We start from the raw sequence: 22679 nt of genomic DNA on the forward strand, positions 1-22679 counted from the left end.
TTTTTCTGCAAAAGAAGTGACTGAGTGCCTCAGAGTACTGCTGTGACATGTCCCCATCTGCGCTGAACCTGCGCAACAGCCACGGGGAATGGGATGCACCACTCCTCTCTGGGGCCACACACATCACAACCCACTGCACAGAGTCCAAGGGACACAGCTACAGAAAGCAGTGAGGGGGAAGAAAAAGCAAGGCACAAAGCCAGGAAGTTTTACAGAAGTCACTGGATTTCACGTCATCAGCAAACTTATTTGCAGTTTTTCTGATCTAAATCCTGTTGTTCTGCCACTTTGAAAATGCAGGCTCTAATTAGCTCACATGCTTATATACTCTGGTGCCTGAAGGATACTTGCTTTTGTAAATGATATTTATAAAGCAAGAGCTATTTAATACCTGCTTAACATATATCCATAACCTTCAGAATGTCTCCTATGAGTCAACACAGCCTGACTTAAAATGACGTATTTCCCCTTTCTGTTCTGTAAGGCTTTCTGCAGTGTACAGCCACTACCCCAGAGCACAGCAGAAGGCAGCCTGAGCCATTGCTCATATTAACTCGTTCAACACTGGGTAGTTTTATGCTGGAGGAGGAGCACTTGCACAGAGAAAACTGCCTCTAAGCCTGTCTCTGGGAAACAAGCTCTTTCCAGTTTAGTTTCATACTTTCTAGTGATCTCCCATATTTAATCATTTATTCCACAGCCAGATCCTGCATTTAAAACTCTTCGTCGTTATTTCTCCAGGAAGCCTGTGGGACGGTGGCTCAGTCAAACTTCAGCAGCTCTCAGATTTCTGTCTGCTCCAAAGCTACAGGTAATGGTAGAGACATCTCATTACTCATCCAAAAAAATTTACATCCTCTTCCCATTCCCATCACAGATATGTCTCCCACTGACTTGGATGAATCCCAGGCCCCAATTTTAATAATGAAGGTCCTTGACAGTCTCTAGCTCTCCGGATGGGTGCCTTACCCACTCTTTGAATGAAGCAGGTCAAGCAGGATAGTCTAGGAGCCACACCACAGGGCATTATCACAGCAGACCATGGGATCCAGTTAGAGAGGGGTGTTTGTTCAGTTCACAACTTAAACAGTGTTTATCCCCACTCACGCAGCCATAAGGAAACAGCTCAGACTGCATGGGTACAACTGCATTTGGGCACACAAGCACCTGAGCATAGATGCCACCATGGGTACTACCTAGGACACATCACCTCCATGCCGTGCTTCTTCCAGAACTGCTTTCAGGACAGCTACACAGGCAGCCTCCAGGCAAGGCAGCTGGAGCAGTGTGGTAGCTTACTGCCTCTGCTGGTCCCTTCCACTCTGCCACAGGAGATCACAGTCCCAGGAGGAGTCATGAAAGGCAGCTCAGTTTACCCAGCTGTGGCACTGCTTCCACGTGTGCAGCATGGGGCCAAAGTTCAGCCCTGGGAAACTGCTCCACTGCCAGCAAACCCAAGGCATCCCACCCTGATATCATCCCATTGTGCAACCTGGCTGACTGTGAGGCAGTCCCTGCTGCCTCACAGACTGGTTGACATCCAAGAGGGAGCATTTGATCCAGCAGCCAGGAAAAATGCATGATGGTACCAAGTTTACGTCTGTACACGCAATGGGAGACTCTCCAAAGTTTTGAGAACCAAAGTCTTGCATTCTTTTAATGTCACACAGGACTTGGGAGCTAAGATGAGAGACCTCTGCTGAAAGGCAGTGGAAATGGTCATTTTCATTTGGGAAGACTTCCAGCTCCAATGACTTCAGGCAGCTCTCAGAGAAGCCCTTGTGGCTTTGTGGATCCACAGCTTCCAAGGCATCCTTCCTGTTCTTAGAAATGCTACATTATAGAACTTTCAGTCATTAAAGCACCTAACACATCAGGAATGCGACTGTAGGATTCTGTCTTGATCTTAGCAAAGGGAAAAAGGAATCTTAAAATACCGTAACTGTTCATAATAATACAGTGAACACAAGTGTCCCTCTTTCAAGATGTACAGCTATTCTACAACACAAGAACTACCTGAAACTCCATCAAGTAAAGACTCATTCTTGAAAATTTAAACCAGGAAAGTACGTTAAAGATGTCTGAAGCCAAATTCATATCCCCTGTAAACAGATACAACACTATCTAGTTTAATGGAATGGAGTCTAACTCTGCCAGCAATAAATAGTAACTATGGTCATCAGGACACAGCCTGTAAAGACAAAATGCTGGACCACAATCATAAAAGCATGGGCAAGACACCTGTGGTCTGTCAGAAAGGTCCCTCAATCCTATATGCCATTTTATTGGAAGCAATGAAAACTGCCCACAGTACTTGCAACGGTTCATTGAGGCACAGCAAAGGACCACCCTCAGTATCTTATATACCTAGCATGCCTACCCCAGAGGCACCAGAATCCATATGGCACCCCCAGATCTGAAGTCACAAGAACTGCTAAGCCAAGAACACTTGGAAAGCCTGAGGTCAATATCTGCATTCCCAGCTTTAATGCTGATACACGATCAATGCAACAGATCCTGTTTTGTTACCCTCATCCAATTTTCCTCTCCATCAATGGCATGCCACTACAGAAAGCAGAGGAAGGAGCTCTGCTTATTCACCCCACAATAAAAAGCTGTGGTAGTTCTTCAAGTTACGATTTCTCTCTAATCTCTGGATTGCCCATATTATCAGTCTGGTGTATTTTTTTCTAAATGTAGGCACAACTTCTTTTCTCTTCATTTTCTCCTAAAATCTTTTCAAATTATTCCATTTACAGTAATGACCATTTCAAAAGATGTGAATTGTCATAATTGTTTTACATACCAGATGCTACATTACATTTAGCCAACACACATAAACTTAGGAACTAAATCTTATACAATGAAGCCAACTGCTGTTTTACCATGGACTGACTTCAGTATTTTTCCACTTAGTGACTGGGAAGTGGCTTTTAAAAGAGAGGGCCCTTTTATACCAGTATATGATGGGGCTGTGGAAAGGTACAAGCAAGCACTCTTCCATGGTTATTACTGCCTTATTCCAGAAACCAAGTGATTTTATCAGAAGATGGCAGTGGGACTACCCTGATGCGGTGCTTTTTACATTCAGCCAGAGACAGCTCAAGGTCAGGCCTGTGCTGCCCAGCTCCACCAGCCCAACACCAAAATATGTGCCAGGTGTTTCCCACCGTGCAGGGTGTTCTGCAGAAACATCCAGGGCTTCCCCAACCACCTGTACTGCTAACTTAACTGCTCCTAAAAGGGAAAAAGATATACAGAAAATGAAAGAGGAATGGGAAAGGGTGGGAGAAAGTAAAAACCAAATCAGTATCTCAAAAAAGAAAAAAATGCATTATGGGGGAGAAGAAGGATCAGGATAAATAACTTCGGTCTAGTTTGCTCCCTGAGTCTCTACATTTGGTAAGAGAGGGAGCGGTTTTACAATAAAACTTATTTCTCTCAGCTGCCCACTTCCTGATGACTCAGACACCTCACATAGCAGGCATCTGTGGTCAGACAAATGCCATCACCAGTGCCTGCAAGGTGCTCCTAGGACCCGACTGAGTGAACAGTAATATAAACTGTCTGTAATCATCAAATACCAGAATCTCGGACATTGAACAACACATCCTGAGCAAACATCACAAGCAGGATCAAAAGACATCATGTGTGGAAGGATCTGGGAAGCACATCCACTGTAACTACCATCTTGATGCAGGGTCACCATTACACAAGGAGCACCTCTCACCCTATCACAAACATCAGGGGACTGGTTTTCAGAATCTTTCTTTCAGTAAAATGTCTTCCTTTATTTCCTAACAAGAGTGAGCATCCTGGCAACAACGGCCTTGAGACAGTTGGGCTCCAAGAGTTACAATAGGAATAGCTGGTGTTGATCCTATCTTTCAAAAAAAATTTTGAAATTTGTCCATGATCTAAGCACTGATGTAGGAGAGGAGCTCTTGGAAAATGCTGGAAAGCTTATGTGAATTTCTTAAAACTGAAATTTGCATTTCAATCCTGATATTAGAAGTTAGTGAACAAGGACACTGAGGATTCCTTTCAGTGCTATAACATTACTTTTCTTCATGGTCTTAGGCTGTTTGGAGCCATTCTCTCCCCAGTGCAACAGAAGCAAAACTCCCCACTGGGTCACAGAGATGGTGGCACAGACCTGGCTGTCACAGTCTAAGTAATAATTTACCTAAATTTCTAAAAAATAGTGAGTTTTGTCTGCTTGGGGTACTAGTCTTAAACTAAACCCAAAGTTAGGGGCAAGACAAGAGTTTTTCCTTGCATCTATGGGTACTGCCTTGCACAGAAGGAATCTTGCCTAGCATGAGACTCCCAAGCAAGATTTTTAAAAAAATTATTTAACTCCGCAGTATTTACAGAGTTCTAAAACAACAAATAATGGCATAACAAAATAATCTGATCATCTGTGTACACTGCCATTTCAAGAGGCAATGTCACTTCCAGACAGTTGTTATGTGACCAAAAATAGTATTTTCTTTATCAGACATGTGATCAAAATAGGATATTTAAGCACACAAGAGCAGTCAGGTCAGATCAAAGGTTGAATTAGGCAGTATCTTGTTTCAGACAGTGCCAACAGCAGTATTTTATGAAAGCCTATAATGGGGAAATGGCCTCACAAAATAATGTAAAGACAACATTATGCATCCTGAAATACTTCTACCTGCTAAACAACCTGTTTCATCATGAGTCTGAAATGAATGCTGCACACCCTCAGCAGGAGTTCCACTTAGCACACCCTCACAGCTTCTGCTTTTACCTCGGAAAGGCAGTGAACTCACCCACGGGTTTGGTTGGGTTTGGGCTGGATGCTCATGACCATGGAAGATGCCATGCACACATGGAACAGGATGGATCCTTGTCCACAGCCAGGACCGGGGCTGAGGTGCAACAGGTCCAGGGCAGCCAGCAGCCCCAGAGCTAATGTGCCAGCAGAGCAAAAGCCTTTGTGAAAGTCGAGGTAGACAAGAGCATCCAGACATCCATGTGGTGGACAAAACAGCTTGGAGTTTTCCGCTTGGCTGTCAAGCCAAGGTAAGTGAGGAAACAAGAAGGAATTGAAATGTAAGGTGTCTCTACATAACTCTACATAATTTCCTGCTAATAACTAACGTTTCTTTCGCATGTGACCTGCAAAGACATGGGAAAGGAGTTGGACAGCCAACAATAACAGGAAGAACAAAAAGGAAGAAAAGCCACGGCTTTCAGCTGCCTGGAGATGATGTATGTTGGCAACAACAAAATTCCCAATTGTGTTTACAGAGGACCTGCATTCAGAAGAATCACATCAGGGGACCTAGAGGGTAAATTCCCAATTATAGCTAAAAAGAAAATTACATAAGGAAAAAGACAGACTTTGTTAACATTTGTTCATAAACTGAATGGCACAGTGCAATAACTTTGGCACCCACTTTTGTTTACACTTAGGGGATTTTACTGCTATCTTAAGTAGCTCTTAATGGCTCTAAATAACTTTAAAAAAAAAAGAACTGAAACCCAGGAAATTTTATTAGTCAAAAGATAAGAGTCCTCTTTTTTCAAAAATTAACTTGGCCCATTGTTTCTTCCCCTTAAAACATTAATTGGCACTCCCTGGGATTGCTCTTTCCAGGTGTATTTATATTACTTATGGCTCAAGACATATAGAGCAGACATTTGGCCTCAATAACACTCTTGACTGACCTCAAGTTTTCTGTCCAGGGCTAACTGAGGCCATCAGATATCAAAATCAACACACTCAATCTGACGAGCTCACAACCTGGATGGCGTCCAATTAATTTTTTACTCAGTTTGCAGACTTCACATACTGAAATTAATTACTGACAAATTTTAAAAATTCTATTTTAAAGTTATCATCAGATGTTGAAAAGTCTGAAGTTTTATTGGACTATTTGAAGGACAGTTCCTTTCATAAATTTGCAATTAAAAATAGTCTGGACTTTTGCAGTTTAATACTATGATAAACTGTCTTGCCTCTAATATTACAGCATCTCTTCTCAGTACTCAGTTACCACAATCAAGGAGACAAACTTTGCCCCACATCCTTGGCAAGAATAAAGTATTCTTTGCTGCTAGTACAAGTGTAAAAGTGCACAGCAATGGTGTAAGACCATTATGTTTTCTGTACTGCTTTATTGTAGTTATATACAGATCTTACCACCTTAGGATCACCTTTGCGACATGGCAGAAAACCAACTTTGAATATGTCCAGAAAGGAATTGTTCCCTATTTCACAGCAGAGGAACTAAGGCACAAAAAGAAATTTTCAGAGATGACACAGGTCCTTGATTTCCATTGAAATGACAGGACTCAGGCACCTGACTGATGCCCACCTTCTGAAAAGTAGCTATGGCTGCCTTCAGTTTGAAGTCAGGCTCTCCATATACTCAGAGATATCATTCCCTGCAGACCATGCACCACATAAACCACTGCCTGTGCTCTGCAAGGTCCCAACTCCCCTGGCATGAGGTAAACCACTGACTTGCATCTCCCCCTCTTCTTCCCCAGTCTGAATACCAGCTCTTCCCACAGGAGCTCAAGGACTGCTCAGCAGATGCAAGCTCTGCCCATCATTCTCTGTGGAACCTGGGTCCCTTCTCCAGGCAAACTGAGGTCATGTTGCTTTTGGAGTCCTTCCACTTGCTCCCAGTATGTAAATAAAATTCACACCAAAAAAAGTTTGTGTCCTCACAAAAGTCAACAAGTCTTGCAACTGATGGTTTGCAACAGAGCACACAGTACAAGGCACACCGTGAAGGGCAGTATCAGGTACCACTGCCACTTTGGCTCTGAAAGCAATCATAATATTTGCAAACCTTGCACACAAACTGATACAACTTTCTCCTTCTATTAGCCCGGGTGCAGCCACAGCCTTGCTGTTTTCAGCTCTGTTGACAGCTTGCAAAATGTTAACCTGGCTGTGTCTGCAGAGCTCCCCATGGGGCTGTGCCAGCCTTCCCCAGCGAATTCAGGAAGCCCCAGGAGATGTGATGCTGGGATGCACACAGGAACAGCACAGCTTGTAGTAGCAGCAGTTTGGGACACTTTGGTGATGGGACAGCACAGCAGAAGACAAAACCCTACCACTCCAACCCAGGACAAGGCTCAAGTGGGCTGACAAAACTGTTGGTAAGAAAAAATTTACCGGGTAGCACTACGCAGGTAATGTGGTTACGCAAACATCTCACATGTTGGTATAGTCTAAGCCAGTGAAAAATTTAGTTTATATTTCAAACTAATTTACAGTTAAAAATAATGTTTTAATCTTTGCTCTTTTCCATTAAAAAAAAAGCACTTAAATTCTTAACAAAGCTTTCCAAAAAGTGTTTTGGAACGTCCACGCTCCTGAATGCCATATTCACTTCTGAAGATGATGGCAAGCTCCTAAACTACTCCTGGCTCCACTCCTCTAAGTTTATTATTCCCAGAAGTATGTGGTGTTTCACGAAGTAGAAGTCACCACTCTCAGGAGGTTTAAAATCATGGAAGCAATATGATGACAGATACGTTCATACTCTAGGAACAGAGTAAACAAAAGGCCAATGCCTCTGTTTCAGTGGCAGGCTGAATCAAGACACTGATGTTTTTATCTTCAGGATAACATTTTGGTGTCTACCATATTTTAAAATTCTTTCTTCCCCAAACCCACACAGACAGAAAACACCTGAACTCTGAAAGGAATAACTACTGTTACTCCACATAGAGTATGTCCTTTTATTTTCAAAGAGCCAAAACCCTGTGACACTCCAAAACATCAGTCTTTGGCTCAGAAAGGCCTGCAGGATGAAAGAAAGGCAAAGAAATGAGATCCTCTAACCTCTGGCATGCACTGGTAGCTCTGTCAGCTTTATGGCCAGTTTGCACAAGAGAGCAGAAAAAATCCTGTCTGAAGAATGACATGTGGAGGAGGTAGGCTAAATTTTGGGCCAACTGAATTCTGCTCAAGTAAAACAATCTCTCCGTTGCAAAGAACGAATTCACACCTTCCCTGTGAGTCCTTGCTGCAGCACAGAGGAAAGTACAGGGTGACTGCAGCATCCCTCTCTACATCCTTCACTTGGCATCTAGCAAGAACTTGGGGGGGGGAAGTAATTTACATCAGTTTTTGGCTGCTACGCACATATGCCTGGAGAGATACGCTCACAGCCTCTCACTCTTGATTTCTGCATGAGGTAAGAGCAGCTTAAGTGGATGAGGAGAGCTTGTTCTGCATTTAGGAAACAAACCTGTCTAGGATGATGGTGCTTGTGTGAATTATTAAAAGGCAAGTGCATTTACAAATCCAAATTAGCTGACCCTCTGCCCTTCCACATTTATCTGTAGTTGTGACTTGAAAGAAAATCACACCAAAGGACAAATTTCTCACAGCACTGGCTCCATTTTCTGCCTGTCACATAAAAGTTTTGGTAACAAAAGGCTAAAAAATAACTTCCTGCATAGATGTTTTCTTTCAAATACATAAACAGTTATCCTCATCCAAGGTCCACTAAGTTGATTTCAGAATTGAGTAGTCAGATACCAAAAAATTTCCAGCAATCCTTCTCTCTACTGAATCATTACTTCAGGTAATGATAACAAAACCAGCCAGTTTCTGCAGCACAGCCCAACAGCATGTTTAGGGAATAACCAGTTTCACTTTCATCCTGCTCCCCAGTACTACCTGCGAGCATGCTGCCGGCTGCCAAGGGTTAAACCTTGGCTTTTTAGGAAGCAAAACAGGAGAGGAAGGAGAGGGAGAGGACTGAGGAGAGCTTGCCCAGGGCAGCAGCTGGCAGGAGGACATCAGGCTGGGGCAGGGATGTCCGGAGCGCTGCAGCAGCTGGCGGAGCAGCACAGGAAAAGTTTCTGTGATTTTAGGCAAGCCCTGGTGTGACGTCAGCGCTCCCAGATAATCTCAGTGCAGTCAGCACAGGCCTCCTGCCTCCCCATTGGCGAGCCCCTCGTCAGCAGACATCTGAAGATAATTATTATTGGCCAGACAATTATAACAGGAACGACTGTCACTTCGTGCTGCTGCCTGAACCCGGTGTTCTGCAGCACGATGGAGGAGGACGCCAGCGGTCACTACTCCATCCAGGCATGTCTGTCACTTTGCCTTTCCTGAGCACCAGCCAGCTTTTTGCTGCCTCACAGGCTGCAGCTGGGAATCGGGAGCTCAGTGCTACAACAGTTTTGCTGCATGTCTGACAGAGCATTTGTGAATTTTCTCCACAAATATTAATATACTTACCTATAAGAAATGAAGGATTAGAGTTGCATTAATTCTCATGCAGCAGCTTAAAGGAAAAAAATCCTTTGCAGACTATTTACTTCATATCACTTCCCTCTTTGAAGAAGTTTGGGAGGAGTTGCTGAGAGAACTTGATTTGAGAAATCATTTGAAGCAATTATTTTAATAAACATTTAATCCTGAACATACTGAAATCACATCTCCCATGGTTTGAGCACAATATGACAATATCTTAAAGTGATACTGTATTTTATATTCAAAGCTACTCCACAGCACTATACTTAAACATGTATCAACAACAGCTTTCCCACAACATAAAGTATAAGGAGTTTCATGAGAGTAAATGGACCTGCTATTCTTTAACCTCCTGAAATCCTGCCACTGTTAATTTAGGGAAGGCAAATAATTGGCAGCTCCTATCATCAGAGACCAGGAGGCTGCATGTCCATCTTTGCAGTCTCCAACCTGCCTACCTGAATGAGAACCAGGTAGTCTGGGGGCTGTACCATAAACGTGTGCATAAACATAAAGCCAGGCATTCAGGGAGGCATGAAACCCATCTGCTCATAAGTATCATGCAACAGACTATTCATTTCTCCTCAAAAACAGCACCGTCTTTACAGCACTGCTAATCCATGCCCAAGCTTTAAAGAGGTCTCAGTGCCATGCATGTTTCCTCCATATAATGAAGCAAGAACACCTGGAATGAAGCAAGGAAGAGCTCATTCACTGTCATTAGACCAATATGCCCTCAGATGGGATTTTCAGGGGCAAATGGCAGTAAGGAAACAAGCCCTGGGATGGGAAAGAAAAGACTGGGTGCCAGCTACCGGTGAGGGCAGAGGACATGCACTTGCCCCAGGCAGTGATGAAGCTTGGAGCAGGCTCAAAGGACCAAGGCAAAGAGGGGCAAGCCTTGGCTGAACAGAACCAGAGCTTGCACCATGATCCTTCCTGACCAACCATACCAGTACCTAGGGGTGTATGCCACTACCCCTAGGCTTTCAGTTCAAGCTTTTCCAGTTTTAGGCTTACACAGTTTTAATTAAAAGGGCATGATGGTGCTTTAACCAGCTCAGAACTCAGGATATGTAAAAGGATTCACATCCATCCAACTAGGCTACATCTTCATATGCAACCTAGTCAGACATTTCAAAATCCAAAAGTCAGGGTCAACTCCTTAAAGCCAATTCATGCCCCCTAACACCCTACAGCCTTTTTTTGTGTGTGTGTGCATGCTGTAAGGTAACAAGACATAGTTCTGAGATGAGGTAAAATAGCAAATGCCACACCTATAGAATTTGTTTACCTTCTTGTTATACATTGTAATAGTATTTTACCCTAATTTAAATAACAATTACAGTATAAAAGCCTGCCAGTTTTTTCCTCAAGCAAGTCCCCCTAGTCTGTCTTCCTGCTCAAAGAGCAAATCCCTACACACCTGACAACTTCATCTTGGATGGCTCTTATGCTAAGGATGTGTACATTAAGGCTACACCTACAAAGTGCAGGAGCCATGTACTCTGCCATTGATGTCTGCATACACAAACCTATTGACTCATCCTGATAAGAAGCAAAAAAGCTGCTATATTTTACCAGTTCAGCTCCCTGCAAAACTCAAGCACTTGAACAGGACCTGCTTCATTAAGCAAGAACATTTCTTCAAGATAAAAATGCACAATTTAACCTGAAACTTGGAAGAGTCTTCAGCAGCATTTTAAAGAAAAGCCTGCCACAACAGAGATCTCAGAGGCCACAGCTCTATTTAATTTCCAAAAATATTCCCAAGACACAGGAAAATCATTCTCCTTTACTTTCACAAGAATCAAAGACATTAATTCATCAGTTCCCTCAGAGAAGGCAAAACTAGACTGAAAAGCATGTGGACATGTATGATTGTTCCTCATTAGCTGTACAGCAGCAGTGTAACCCTGAGAGTCTCCTCCTCTGAACCTGGAAAGTGGGAGCCCGGTGTTTCGGAATCCCAGCTGACAACCTCTGCAGCACATGAAACTGCCAGAGAGATTTCAATAACACTGCTTGGTATTTATGTAGTACCTGACATCTTCAAGGCACTCGGCAAACATTACTTAAGTCATTAAAGCACCTCAGAAGGGCATTTCAGCATTATTATCCCCTGCTCCCCTGGTCTTTCTTTGCTGGGGAAACTGAGGCCTAGGAGAGGTTATGTAATGTTCCCAAGGTCACATCATGAAGCACAGGAGAGTCAAGGAGAAGATGCAGGAGTGCTAGTTGCTAGGCATGTTATTTTAAATAAACTATTGCTCCTGGGTTATTTGGTTATTATATATACTCATCTATCACCCCCTCCATCCTCTTTCACCAGCATGTCCTATTCTGATGCCAATTTTCTTCTGGAACATGGACAGAATGGGAAGCATCCAATACTCCCAGCCCAAGAATATCTATGCGGTCTCCTTTCTCCTGAAACATGAGTGACACCAGGCACCCTTCAAGAGGTGATGAGCTTACCTGCAGAACAGAGGGAGACATACATGCACTTAAATGGTCATTTTAATTATATTGCCCTTAAAATTCTCCAGACAAATCTCTAAAGGATTCTAGTACATCCCTGGCTGAGATCCACCTAGGATCCTGGACCATTCTGCCCTACAAATGTAGACACCAAAGCCTGGGTCCAGAGGCAGTCCCGTACTACCACTGTCCCATAAGGGTGGCATGGGGAAGGTCCTCACTCAGGAGCTCAAAAGGGCACACAGCCCTGCCATGGGAGGGCATGCAGGCAGTGTGAAAGCTGGGGGCTAGCTGGAGAGAGAGACCACAGGAGGAGCAGGAGAAAGGGCAAGATTGGGCACTAGGAGAGGGTGGTCAGGGATACTGCACCAGTAAGGCACAGGTGAGTGGGGCTGTGAACACAAGGCCCGTGCAGGCGGACAAAGCCAGGACAAGGACTGGGGCAAGGTGGTTAAGTGTCATCGAGAGAGGGCTCCCGGCCCGAGGACAGCTCAGAGGGCCCCGCGGAGGGGGGAAGAGCACAGGGGCGCTCTCTCCATCCTCGTCTCCCTGCTACCGGCCAAGGCCCAGGGATGCCCCCGGGGCAGTGCCTGGCAGAGAGCAGCCTCCCGGCACAGCCACTCCCCTTCGGCGGGCCAGGCAGTGTTCCCTTGCGGGGCCGGCAGGCTCCGGCTCGCCGCGACCCGGGGAGCCCCGACGGGTCCATGCGCAGCCCCGGTCCCGCCGCGGCTCGGCTCGCCCCGGCTCCCCGGCCGCACGCACACGCCGGGAAAGTTAATAACCGCATGGCTGCAAATGAAGTTTAATACCAGCTGGGGGAGGGGAGGGGGAAGGCAAAGGGGCTCCGCGGGGAGCGCGGGCAAACGCGCAACTTGTTTGAACGAGGCTGCAGCGCCGGGAGCGGTAGGGTCGGGCAAGGATGGAGGCAAGGGAGGCCGAGGGCAGAGCCGGGGCACGTGTGCGCTCCGCGCCGCCGGGCCAGCCGGAGGGCCGGGGCGCGGCGGGAGGGGGCGGCGGTGGGGCTCGGGCCCCGCAGCGCTCCGCGCCCGCGGCGGGATGCTCCGGCCTTGTGTAACCCGGCGGCGTGGACCCCGCCCGGGCGCGCAGGTAGCCCCGGCGGCAGCGCCCGTGTGCCCGCGCACGGCGGCGCAGAGCCGAGCCGAGCCGAGCCGAGCCGCACCGCGCCGCGCCGCCCGGGCGCGACCCGCGCACCCGGATGGGCTCAGCGCCTCCGCGATGCGGGCGGGCGGCGGGGCCCGGGGGCGGCACTCACCAGTTTTCCTGCATCCACTGGATGGCCGCATGCTCGTTGAACTGCTTCTCGAATTCGTATTCCTGCAAAGTCAACACTGACATGTTCATTGGCCCGGTGGCTGCGGAGCCGCTCCCCGCGCCGAGATGCTGCCTGCCGCCGCCTCGGGAGCCGGGCCCCTGCGCGCCCGCCGCCGGAGAGCCCCCGCCTCTGGCCTGGCCCGCCCCGCCTCAGCGGTACCCCGGGTTTAGCATAGCTCCGCTCCCCTCCGCGCCTTTCCTCCCGGGCCCGCCGGTCTCCTCCTCTTCTGCGGCCGCCGCGCAGCGCCCGGGGGCGGCGCGGTCTTAGTGCCCGCCCGCCGCCGCCGCCCGGGACACCCGCCCCCCGCCGCCCCTCGCACGGCCCTGGCGCTCCTCCGCCGACCGCGCCGGGGCTGCGCTCCCGGCAGGAAGGAACCCCCCTACACACACTGCAGGCTGTCAAAAATAGCTACAAAAATAGGAAGCCCCCACCCCTGTGTTGAATCCATGCCGCAGCGCCCTGCGTGCCCTTGCCGGCCAACCGGGAACCTAAAAACACAAGCTCGAATTTAGCCAGAAGGGCAGACTCATACCTTTCCCCAGAAGAAGCCTACACACCCCGAACTCGTCCTTTATTGCATTTAGATCCCAGCGCACCTGCTGCGATTGCCTCCATCCCGAGGGAGTGGGCTCTCGGCCCCCCTGCCCAGCCGGTCCAGCTTGCTGCGGGGACAGGGGCTGCGGCTGGGTGTCCCCATGCCGGGGGCACCGTCCTGCAGCCAGGCTGCCCCGAGCTCCCTGCTGCACACAGACACGCTTTTGGATGTTACAGTGTGCATGGGGCAGAGACCCTAAGTCTAACCATCACCTGCTGAGCCACTCTCGCAGTTGGTTCACACGGGGTTTATGTAGCCTTGATTTTCCTTCCCGTCTCATCTGCCACTTGCTGATGTTTCCAGCTGAGCTCTTCCGACTCCAGCAGCATCCTGGATGTGCATTGCAGTACGAGCCGAGCTAAAAGAGTGGTCCCAGCCCCCACTAAACTAGAAGTCTTAAGGCAGGAGGAAAACAGGGTCAAAGAAGCCAGCATAAGCCAGCAGGTCCAGCAAGGTCAGCACGCTCTTGACCTTCCTGGACTTCAGTTCTCATTGACATTGAAGTTTTTACTATCATTAAACCCAAGCAATGAAAAAATTAAAAAAGAGAGCCCTCAAGTATTGAGACATCAACAGCTAACCAATCTGATGATCCTGCTTGCAGCTGGACTACCATGCTCTTCAGAGTCATGTTTTTCAGCACATTAGCCCAAAGGTCTGAAGACCTGCTCCCTTACACTGGCAGCTTCCTAAAGTTGGTGTCAGAGCTGATGGAGTGCACAGGATGAAGCTGAAGGTTATAAAATGTTATGTCAAGGGCTCCTTTAGGGTTAGGATGGCCATGGGGCTTCAGATAAGGTTGACCATTACCTCTGCAGAGTTTCTGTCTATCTGTGAGCTCAGCTGCCAACCAGACTTGCAAAGCATCCAATGACATTCAGCCTTCATTGCAGAGTGCAAGACATCAGGTAGAGAGTAATTCACAGCAAGACTTGAAAATTTACTGTAACAGTTTCAGGAAATACATAAACAGTCTGGAAATACAAAACCCTACTGAGATTCATGTGAGTCTCAAAAACTCACTGGGGACTTTTCCAAGTTTTCTGTAGCTCTCACGATTTCTGCATAGGTTAAACAATCTGCAGTGAATCTTACTTCCTTTCCTGTCCTGCCCTACCTGAAAATTTCCCCTAGCACATTACTATCTACAAGTTAATCCTCAAGCTTGGGGTCACTTGCAAAATCTGTGTGAACAATGGAAGAGCATGAAAACCGTCTTAGCCTTGAGGAGTTTGTAAGACCTGCTTCTCGTTGATTAAACTGATCACAGTCAAGAACAGTAAACAAAAAAATATAGTCTATTTAAAGGAAAATAACATTCATGTAACCATTTTTGAAGCAATTTAATTAGTTCTCACATAAAAGCATAAACTTGAAGTGAAAGTAGGAAATGTCTCTCAGGAGAAAGGATGTGGGGAGAATTACGTGGTCTCAAGAGACAGGGAGTACAATGTTAGTCCCTCTGTGCTTGTTCATGCGCATACCCCTATATTGTTGTGGTTTTTTATAGGGTGCCCATTTCGTTCAGTAAGTGGATAGTTATTGTGCATTACTTTTTATTCCCTTTATTTAGCATGTCTCCTAAGGCTGTGTAGAAGGTGTAGCAGGTAAATGATACATACAGATATATGTTTATGCAGTTTCAGTTTACCCAAGACCTTTTGGTTGAATAATGCAAGCAACTTCATTCAGGATTTACAGACAGCTCTCTGATCAGGTTGGGCACCTTACCATTATCATTTCTGCTACTAAGCAAATACTTTTCCCTTCATGTCATAGAGTTAATTTATTGCAAAAACCATTAGGCTTCTATTGCTGTAAGAAGTAATTTTGAATAGTTTGTCTTGCTGATGTATACCTAGGTCTCAACTAAACTCTTAGCAGCTGCTGGGAAATGAGATGCTATACTGCTGACAAGTCAACATAAGGTATAGTAAGTGGCAATGAGAGTTGACACTGTGATTTAAATGTGACATCGATTACTAAAACACACAAAGACTTGAAGGAGGCTGGTGTGCTCAAGAGCTTATTTCCAGCTGTATCAATTAATGCATCAAAAGATTTAATCTCTCTGTGTGTGATTCGGCATACCTGAAATGAAAGCTGCATGCAATAATGGAAGCCATGGAAAACTGGGTTCTTCTATATACCCCATAATTTAGAAACAGTTTGGTGATGCTCGTGGATAAGGTAGTGGGAGTTAGTATCAATAATGAATGGTTCTAACATAGAGAAAGATTTCATCAGGTGCCAAGCAATGAATCAAAAATGGACAAAGGGCATTTATGTCCAGCCCAAGTCTACCTGGCAATTCAGGCCTGCGAATTGTTTGTGCCAGTGCATTTCTCCTGATCTCAGCCATGGGCTGCTGGGAAGCTGCTTGAATGGATTCCATGCAAAGTCTAAGCAACCCTATGAACCAACTGTTGTACATAGGAACGGTTAGCACATAATAAATTAATAGTAAACATTAAGCTGAATTACAGTGTTACAAGGATATTTAAAGCAGGATTATTGTGTCATCTTTAAGGCCTGTAAAAAAGCCTATGTCTCAATGTACTCCCTTCTGTAATGCCGCAGAACCCAGGGATTTCAGCTTGATCACATGCTTAGAAGTCACCTGTGTGCTCTGAAGCCACCTAGATCTGAGCTCTTCTAAAATATTTTTAGTGCAGCTCATGACAGTTACCACAGAAAAGATGATGGGCAGGGGCAAGTTGCAGAGTGCATGCTGGGCCTGGGCAGCAGCTCCAGGGTGCAGCCCTTGTGGGTAGCTCAGATCTGCCCCTCCTCGTTGTCAGGGCTATGGTTTAGATTGGCTTAATAAAAGCTTACTGTTGAAAGTGGAGTAATTTTATCTTTGTCTTCACATGGTTCACTTCTCAGCCCCTCTCAGTATTTCCTTCACAGCCATAAGAACCAGAAGCATTCTTCACTTTGAGCTGAAGCTCTAGCCTGTGGTTTGTGGCAAGAAGTAGAAAATATCTGTGGGTTTAGATCACATGACATCTTGTATATAAAGCACAATCCAACAGCAAGATCTCCCTCCTTACAGCCATTTCCATATAAATCACCAAATTTGTATTTGCTATCTTTGCACACACTAGTAGCAGTTCTCAGCATATCCCAGATGGTATTCATTCATAGGCAAAAGACACGAGTCTTTCTCTGCATTATCTGCAAACCTGTGGAGTGCTGCATCCGTACAAGCTGGGGAAAGCACACCACCAACAGTGTCCTTCCTTCCCTACAACCTTGTGTAGGATGATATCAGTAAATGGGAGAGAAAATAAATTGACTTTCATTGTTCAGAACTCAACAAAAAGAATCTGTTTTGTAAGGCAAGGGGCAAGATGCAGAAGCAAAAGGCGAAAAAGCTCAAATATGGACACATAATTTTGCAGCTGGATGCCTGTGCTGAACTACCTGTTTGCATGCTGAGGTCACGATAAAGATCTATGGCAGAGATTGGAATAGGAACTGACTTATGGTATTTGATGTTAATCCATATATTTTCTTGCCATGCCTATGTATTACTTTTTAATTTAATTAAGTTTAAAATGGAAAATATGGTTGAAGTAATGGGGTCTGTGCAATCACATTCTACAGACCATTTAAATTTTACATTACAGTACAAGAGACATAGAAGCAGAAAACATGGCTTCAGATGCCTAGTGCTGTTATTACCAGTGTCTGAGTAGATATGCCTGTATTTTGTGGAAAGAGTGAAAATATGTAAACATAGCAACAAATGTGTGTACTTCGACCTTTACTTCCCATGCTTTTTTATAGTTAGGATTTCTTCAAAGCCTGTTCCTGCATATTTCATGATCTTGGAAAGTGAGCAAAAAGCTGACAGGTGCTTTGATAAAGTGGCCGCAGAGCAAAATACTGGGCACCCTGAAAATCTTGTGGTTGGGTTTTTTTCTTCATGATTTCACCCTCTAGCAGTGAGATTGCCTGCCAGCTGTGATTAGGAAAGTGTCATGAAACAGGCCTGGACTTTTCACCTGCTTCTGCTCTGTGCAGGTCTAACTGCTTCCAGAGCCAACGCAACTGATACTGCTATCACTCCTGAACAAATCAGTTCACTCCCTTCCGTAAAAAAACCCTGATAATGCAACAGTGGCATTGCCAAATGGCTTACAGGCTCCATCCCAACTGTTTCAGCTTGCAGTGCAAACAGATTGCAATTCTGCTGCAGAGCTTTGTGCTGTATCTTGCTCTGGAAAGACCTGCTGGTCTCAGCAGGGACTAGATGTGGTGGCACACTTGCTGTCTGAGGTAATGGAGTCAGCAATAGGATTTGGAAATGGTGCCCACTTGCTGCCTACTTTAAGATGAAAATTATCACTTAGACTCCTTCACAGCAAGAACAGGATTAATTCCTGTTAATTATTGCTTAGCTGTTAAGGTTATGATTACTTACTGCTGTTATTAGATCAAATGTGAATGTGCTACACAAGTGCCATGTAGAGATTACCAAAATGAAGGACAGGACTAAGTCATAGGTATGCTGCGTAATCTTCCTGCTGCTGCTGAGATCATACAGGTATGCACAAAGGCTCACTGATTAGAAAGAGGACAAATAAGGTCTTGCTCTTCCATGTAATAATGAGACATTTAACCATACAAATATTTGATCATATTCACTTTTAGGGAATTATCAAAAAAGTAATGGTGCCTTAAATAATGCTTAGGCTGATTCTTGAAGACTGAAAATGGGAAATGATTGCTGAGCTTTTCTCTTGTTCTTTCACATCATTAGTCAGATTAAACCCCACAGTCAATGAGGAAGGGGGGGCAAAAGATAAAGAAATCTTTATAGTCACCTCCTCTAAAACCTTTAGTTCTCAATAGCAAAGTTACTTGTTCTGTGCCATCTGGAATCTGTGGAAAAATATTATAGAAAAGAACTTTACTTTGCATTTTAGAGATGCATGCACTTCAAAGTACAAGAAAGAAATGCTTTATGGAAACAGTTGCACAGTTGCACAGATAAGCTGTTTTTAAAGGGCTTCTTTTAATTTTTAAACACATCTTTGAACATCTTCTGCACATGCATTTTTTGGCTTAATAAGTACTTTTTGTTGGCATAAAAAAGTGGTCTATGATAGCATTGGATTGAATACATGAAGAAAGGAGAACAAATTATGATGCTAATAAAACTACAAATATTTTTGTAGGAAGTCAATGGGGTCAAGGGTAAGTTTTTGTACCCAGCTGTATGTTAAATCTGCTGTCACTGTTTCAGAGGTTTGGGGAAGTCTGTGGGCAGGCTCTGCCCCTGCTACTCAAGCCTTGTAGTATCCTATATCCCAGCAGTTTTTTCAGTGTAGCTGGAGCTGTGTTACATCATGGCTGAGGACCCTTAACATAAGTTGCTTCAGTCTCAACTCATTTTCAGAGAGATAGGTGTCTGGTACTGCTATTTGAGATGTCCTCCAGTATTCTTCTTGGCCTCCAGGAGCTGTTCCCCTAAATCTCATGTCCTCTGTAGCAGCCCCAGAAATGTGCTGGATGCCCTAGCCTACCTACCCGTGGATGCAATCACCTGCAGTTGAGCACATAACCATGCCTGTGTGCCTCAAGCTGTTTGCATTCCAACACAAGAGCCACAGGAATTACAGCTGTTTGGAGGATGAATGTTATTTGGGGAGTGTTCCAAAATAACATGTCATCTTGCTCTCTGCACTCCAACCGATTGCCACACTGGCAGGAAGGCCTGGGTGGAAGGCCAGGTTGGAATTCTGGTTGCCACAGAAGGGGAGTTTCTGCTCCTTGCTCTCCTGTTGGTCATGCATTCTCCCTGCTTCTGCGACCCTGGCATTCCCTTGGCCCCTCCATCAGCTGATGTTGCTCATTACAGTGGGTGGGTAATTCATCTAAAAAAAAGAAAGGTAAATAGCTTGTGCAATGAATTGTGCTGGCTCCCTGAAAGGTCAGGTCTGGCCCATAGATAGGGTGAGCTTGGTGGTACAGCTGGAACTGAGATGCTCCCTTGCACTCTTTCAAAGAGGCCAAGTGGGCCAGCAAGTTGTAGTGGCCAACTCTTGAAACATCTCTAGGGGCTGTGGGATGGGCAGGGAAGAAAGACCACCTGCTACGTATGGCAAGGGTGCTAGAGTGTGTGAGGTGTCAGCTCTCTCTGGGTTTTATACATTACTGAGCAGACAGGTTGTTCCTCAGTTCCAGCTATCTGCTTGTTTTAATCTTGTTTTCCTGCTTCAGTGGTCATCTATCTACCAATCTGTAAACTGGGAAATGCATATTGCTACAGCCAGGTGCTGTCCAAGGATAAGCCTGCAGCATTGAAAGCTTACAGCAGACACAACTTCTCACTCAGAGAAGCAGAGTGCTTGAAATAAATTAGCCTTGGGCCGGCTACTCTGATCAGAAAGGGATAGGTTCAGGTTTGCTCAGCTTAGTTAACTTGTGCTCAGTGTGCAAGAGGGCTCTGTTTAAAGTTTGGCTCTCAATTGGAAATGAGGGGTTTCAGAGTTCTGGTATGAGGGCCATATATAAGTTGTCACATGGACATAAGGTAGGACATTATTATGTAAGTTTAAGTAATTTTGAATATGAAAAAAGGATGATAAAATCTGGAACTGTGGGGCTTTTTCTCCAGCATTTTCAAAAGTACAGATATTGGGAAAGATCCTTCTAGGGATAAGAATTGCCTTCACATAGGAAGATACAGAAATATACCACTGTCTTTGATCCCAAGACCCTTTTCCCTTTCATTTCACTCTCCCTTATCCAGGACAGTCCAAAGAAGAGAAAATAATTTTCCAGCATGCTTAAATGACTATTGGATGAAGGTTTGAATACACATAGGTCAGATATGAGCCCTGATCAGCATGAGGAACTGACCAGAGGAAGATTCTTTGCCTTTCCATATGGGGGTCTTCACTAGCTTCCTTAGGAAGGACAGCAAATCAATGTATTTCCTATCTGAACCCCTCATCTGTTCAAATCAACACCCTGAAGACAGGAAATTTCATCACTCGCTTCTTATAACCTGTGTCATGGCATGCTCTCTGAAGGTCAAAGTGCTGATTCTTTATTACAGGAATCAACAGAATATTTGTTGGGTTTCAGTCAGGCCCCAGAAGCAGGCATGTGCAACCACAATTTATGGTTGCACGCCAAACCTGTGAACTTTATGGGTTTTATTCATTAAGCCTAAATGGGTCAATGGCAGAGTTTCCAAGATGCTTCTGAAAAGTCACTTCTGTGCTTCATTTTGTCTCTAAAGAGCAAAACTCTCTGCTTCATTTTCTCTCTAAAGAGCAAAACTCTCCCATCACAGCTGATTCAGAAGGCTAAATTCATTACTGAGTTTTAAATGTAGGGAGAGCCTTAGAAGGAAAGTGCTTATATACAAAGCATAATTATTACATTGAATATCTGTTACATATGTTGCCCACATAATTGAAATGTACCCTATTCATACTGTTCATAGTGTAAATTCTTGTCTGTGATTTGTGGTCATCAGTGAAGAAAGACCTAGATGCCATAGTGCTGTAGCTAGGTGTTAATTGCTGTCATGTTGTATAATATGACAATTGCACTTGCCATGGTGCTCTGCAGAGACGAACAGAAAGCTCAAGTGTACTTTCAATCATGCCGCAGAGGGAGAGCCCTGGCTGGGGAGAACACAGCTAAAATGAGCACTGGGAGGCATCATAGGAAGAAGTGGTCCCTGAGCTCTCCTTTGCACAAGGAAGGCACATCTCCTGATTTGTAACTCCCTGAAGGATGTTTATCACTTTCTCCTCACACGTTGGCTGAAAAGGAGGAATGCCTTTGCTTGGTCCATTTGAAATGCTGAATAGGCTAACAGACAGGAAAGGAAGCAGAGCTGTCCCAGCTGAGAGAGGAAGGCCCTCCATGCTCCACTACACCTCAGGTCCATGGCTCCCTGTTGAACTAGGCAGAAAAGCTAGTTACAGGTTACAGCTGGTAGGTTTTCTGTTTCTTGCAAGGCAAGCACATTTCTAACCAGGTGACTCAAAAATACTCCTGAATCTAGAACCTGAGTTTAGTGGGAAGAAATGGTAAAGCTCAGCTGCCAGCTTAGGAAGCCTGCCTGATACACATAACCAAAATAAGATCAAACATAACATTGAGAAAAAACCAAAACCAAAACCAACCAACCAACAACAACAACAACCACCCTAAAAAACCAACAAAAAACCCACCAACATTCTGGCTATGCTACCTTCCTTTAACCTGCCCAGACCAGGTGCTGATATGCTCTGGTGCTAAAAGCAGATGCTGCACCTCTCTTGGAAGTGGCAGAGACCAGGGTGTTTTTAGAAAAGGGCCCCAGCTCCTCTTAGGGTGCATCTGGGGTCCGCAGGACCAGTTCTTCTGGGCATTGTGACTTCACCATATGAAGTTCAACAAGGGAAAGCGCCAGATTTGGCACTTGGGATGTACATACAGACTGGGGAATGAGAGGCTGGAGCAGCGCTGCAGAAAGGGAGCTGGGGGCCCTGGTCCATGGCACTGAATGTGAGTCACTGAGCCCTGGCAGCCAGGAGGGCCAGCCCTGCCCTGGGGGACATCAGGCACAGCTGGGCAAGGGAGGGGATTGTCCCACTTTGCTCTGCAGTGGGGTGTCTTCACCTTGAGTGCTGGGGGCAGTTTTGGGCACTACAATATAAGAAAGACACTGAGCTGTTAGAGAGTGTCCAGAGGAGGGCAATGGAAATGGTGAGGGACCTTCAGGGGAAGCCTTAGAAGGAACAGACTTGGTCTATTCAGCATCGAGAACAGGACAGTGAGGGGAGACCTCATTGCAGTCTACAGCTTCCTCATGAGGGGAAGAGCAGGGACAGACACTGATCTCTTCTCTGTGGTGACCAGTGACAGGGCCTGAGGGAATGGCCTGAAGTTGTGTCAGGAGAGGTTTATGTTGGATGCTAGGAAAAGGTTCTTCACCCAGGGTGGCTGGGCACTGGAACAGCTCCCCAGGGAAGTGGCCACAGCACCAAGCCTGA

At 45.5% G+C, this 22679-nt stretch overlaps 1 protein-coding gene and 1 long non-coding RNA gene across 4 annotated transcripts in view; both read right to left on the minus strand.

The window, feature by feature from the left end:
• ELOVL6 (ELOVL fatty acid elongase 6) overlaps positions 1-13356 on the minus strand; it is a 79722-nt gene extending 66366 nt beyond the window's left edge. Inside the window, exons 1-2 of one of the 2 annotated variants that reach the window (XM_064417211.1) lie at positions 13236-13356; positions 13017-13078 (exon numbers count right to left, since the gene is read on the minus strand). In XM_064417211.1, the coding sequence (XP_064273281.1) occupies positions 13017-13030 (14 nt within the window). In that variant the 5' untranslated portion in view covers positions 13031-13078; positions 13236-13356. Of the gene's footprint in view, positions 1-13016 lie in introns of both variants that reach the window. The other variant, XM_064417210.1, reaches the window with a different exon arrangement.
• A 3152-nt stretch (positions 13357-16508) lies between these two features.
• LOC135299975 (uncharacterized) lies at positions 16509-22155 on the minus strand. 2 transcript variants are annotated; one of them, XR_010361823.1, is made up of 3 exons: positions 21896-22155; positions 18504-18561; positions 16509-16626 (listed from the first exon to the last, which is right to left on the minus strand). It is a non-coding gene; the product is annotated as an uncharacterized LOC135299975 (long non-coding RNA). The 2 variants fall into 2 exon arrangements; XR_010361824.1 differs by having other exon boundaries at positions 21876-22155.
• Positions 22156-22679: the final 524 nt, after the last annotated feature.

The sequence above is a fragment of the Passer domesticus genome, chromosome 4 (genome assembly GCF_036417665.1).
Source record: "Passer domesticus isolate bPasDom1 chromosome 4, bPasDom1.hap1, whole genome shotgun sequence".
Taxonomy (NCBI): domain Eukaryota; kingdom Metazoa; phylum Chordata; class Aves; order Passeriformes; family Passeridae; genus Passer; species Passer domesticus.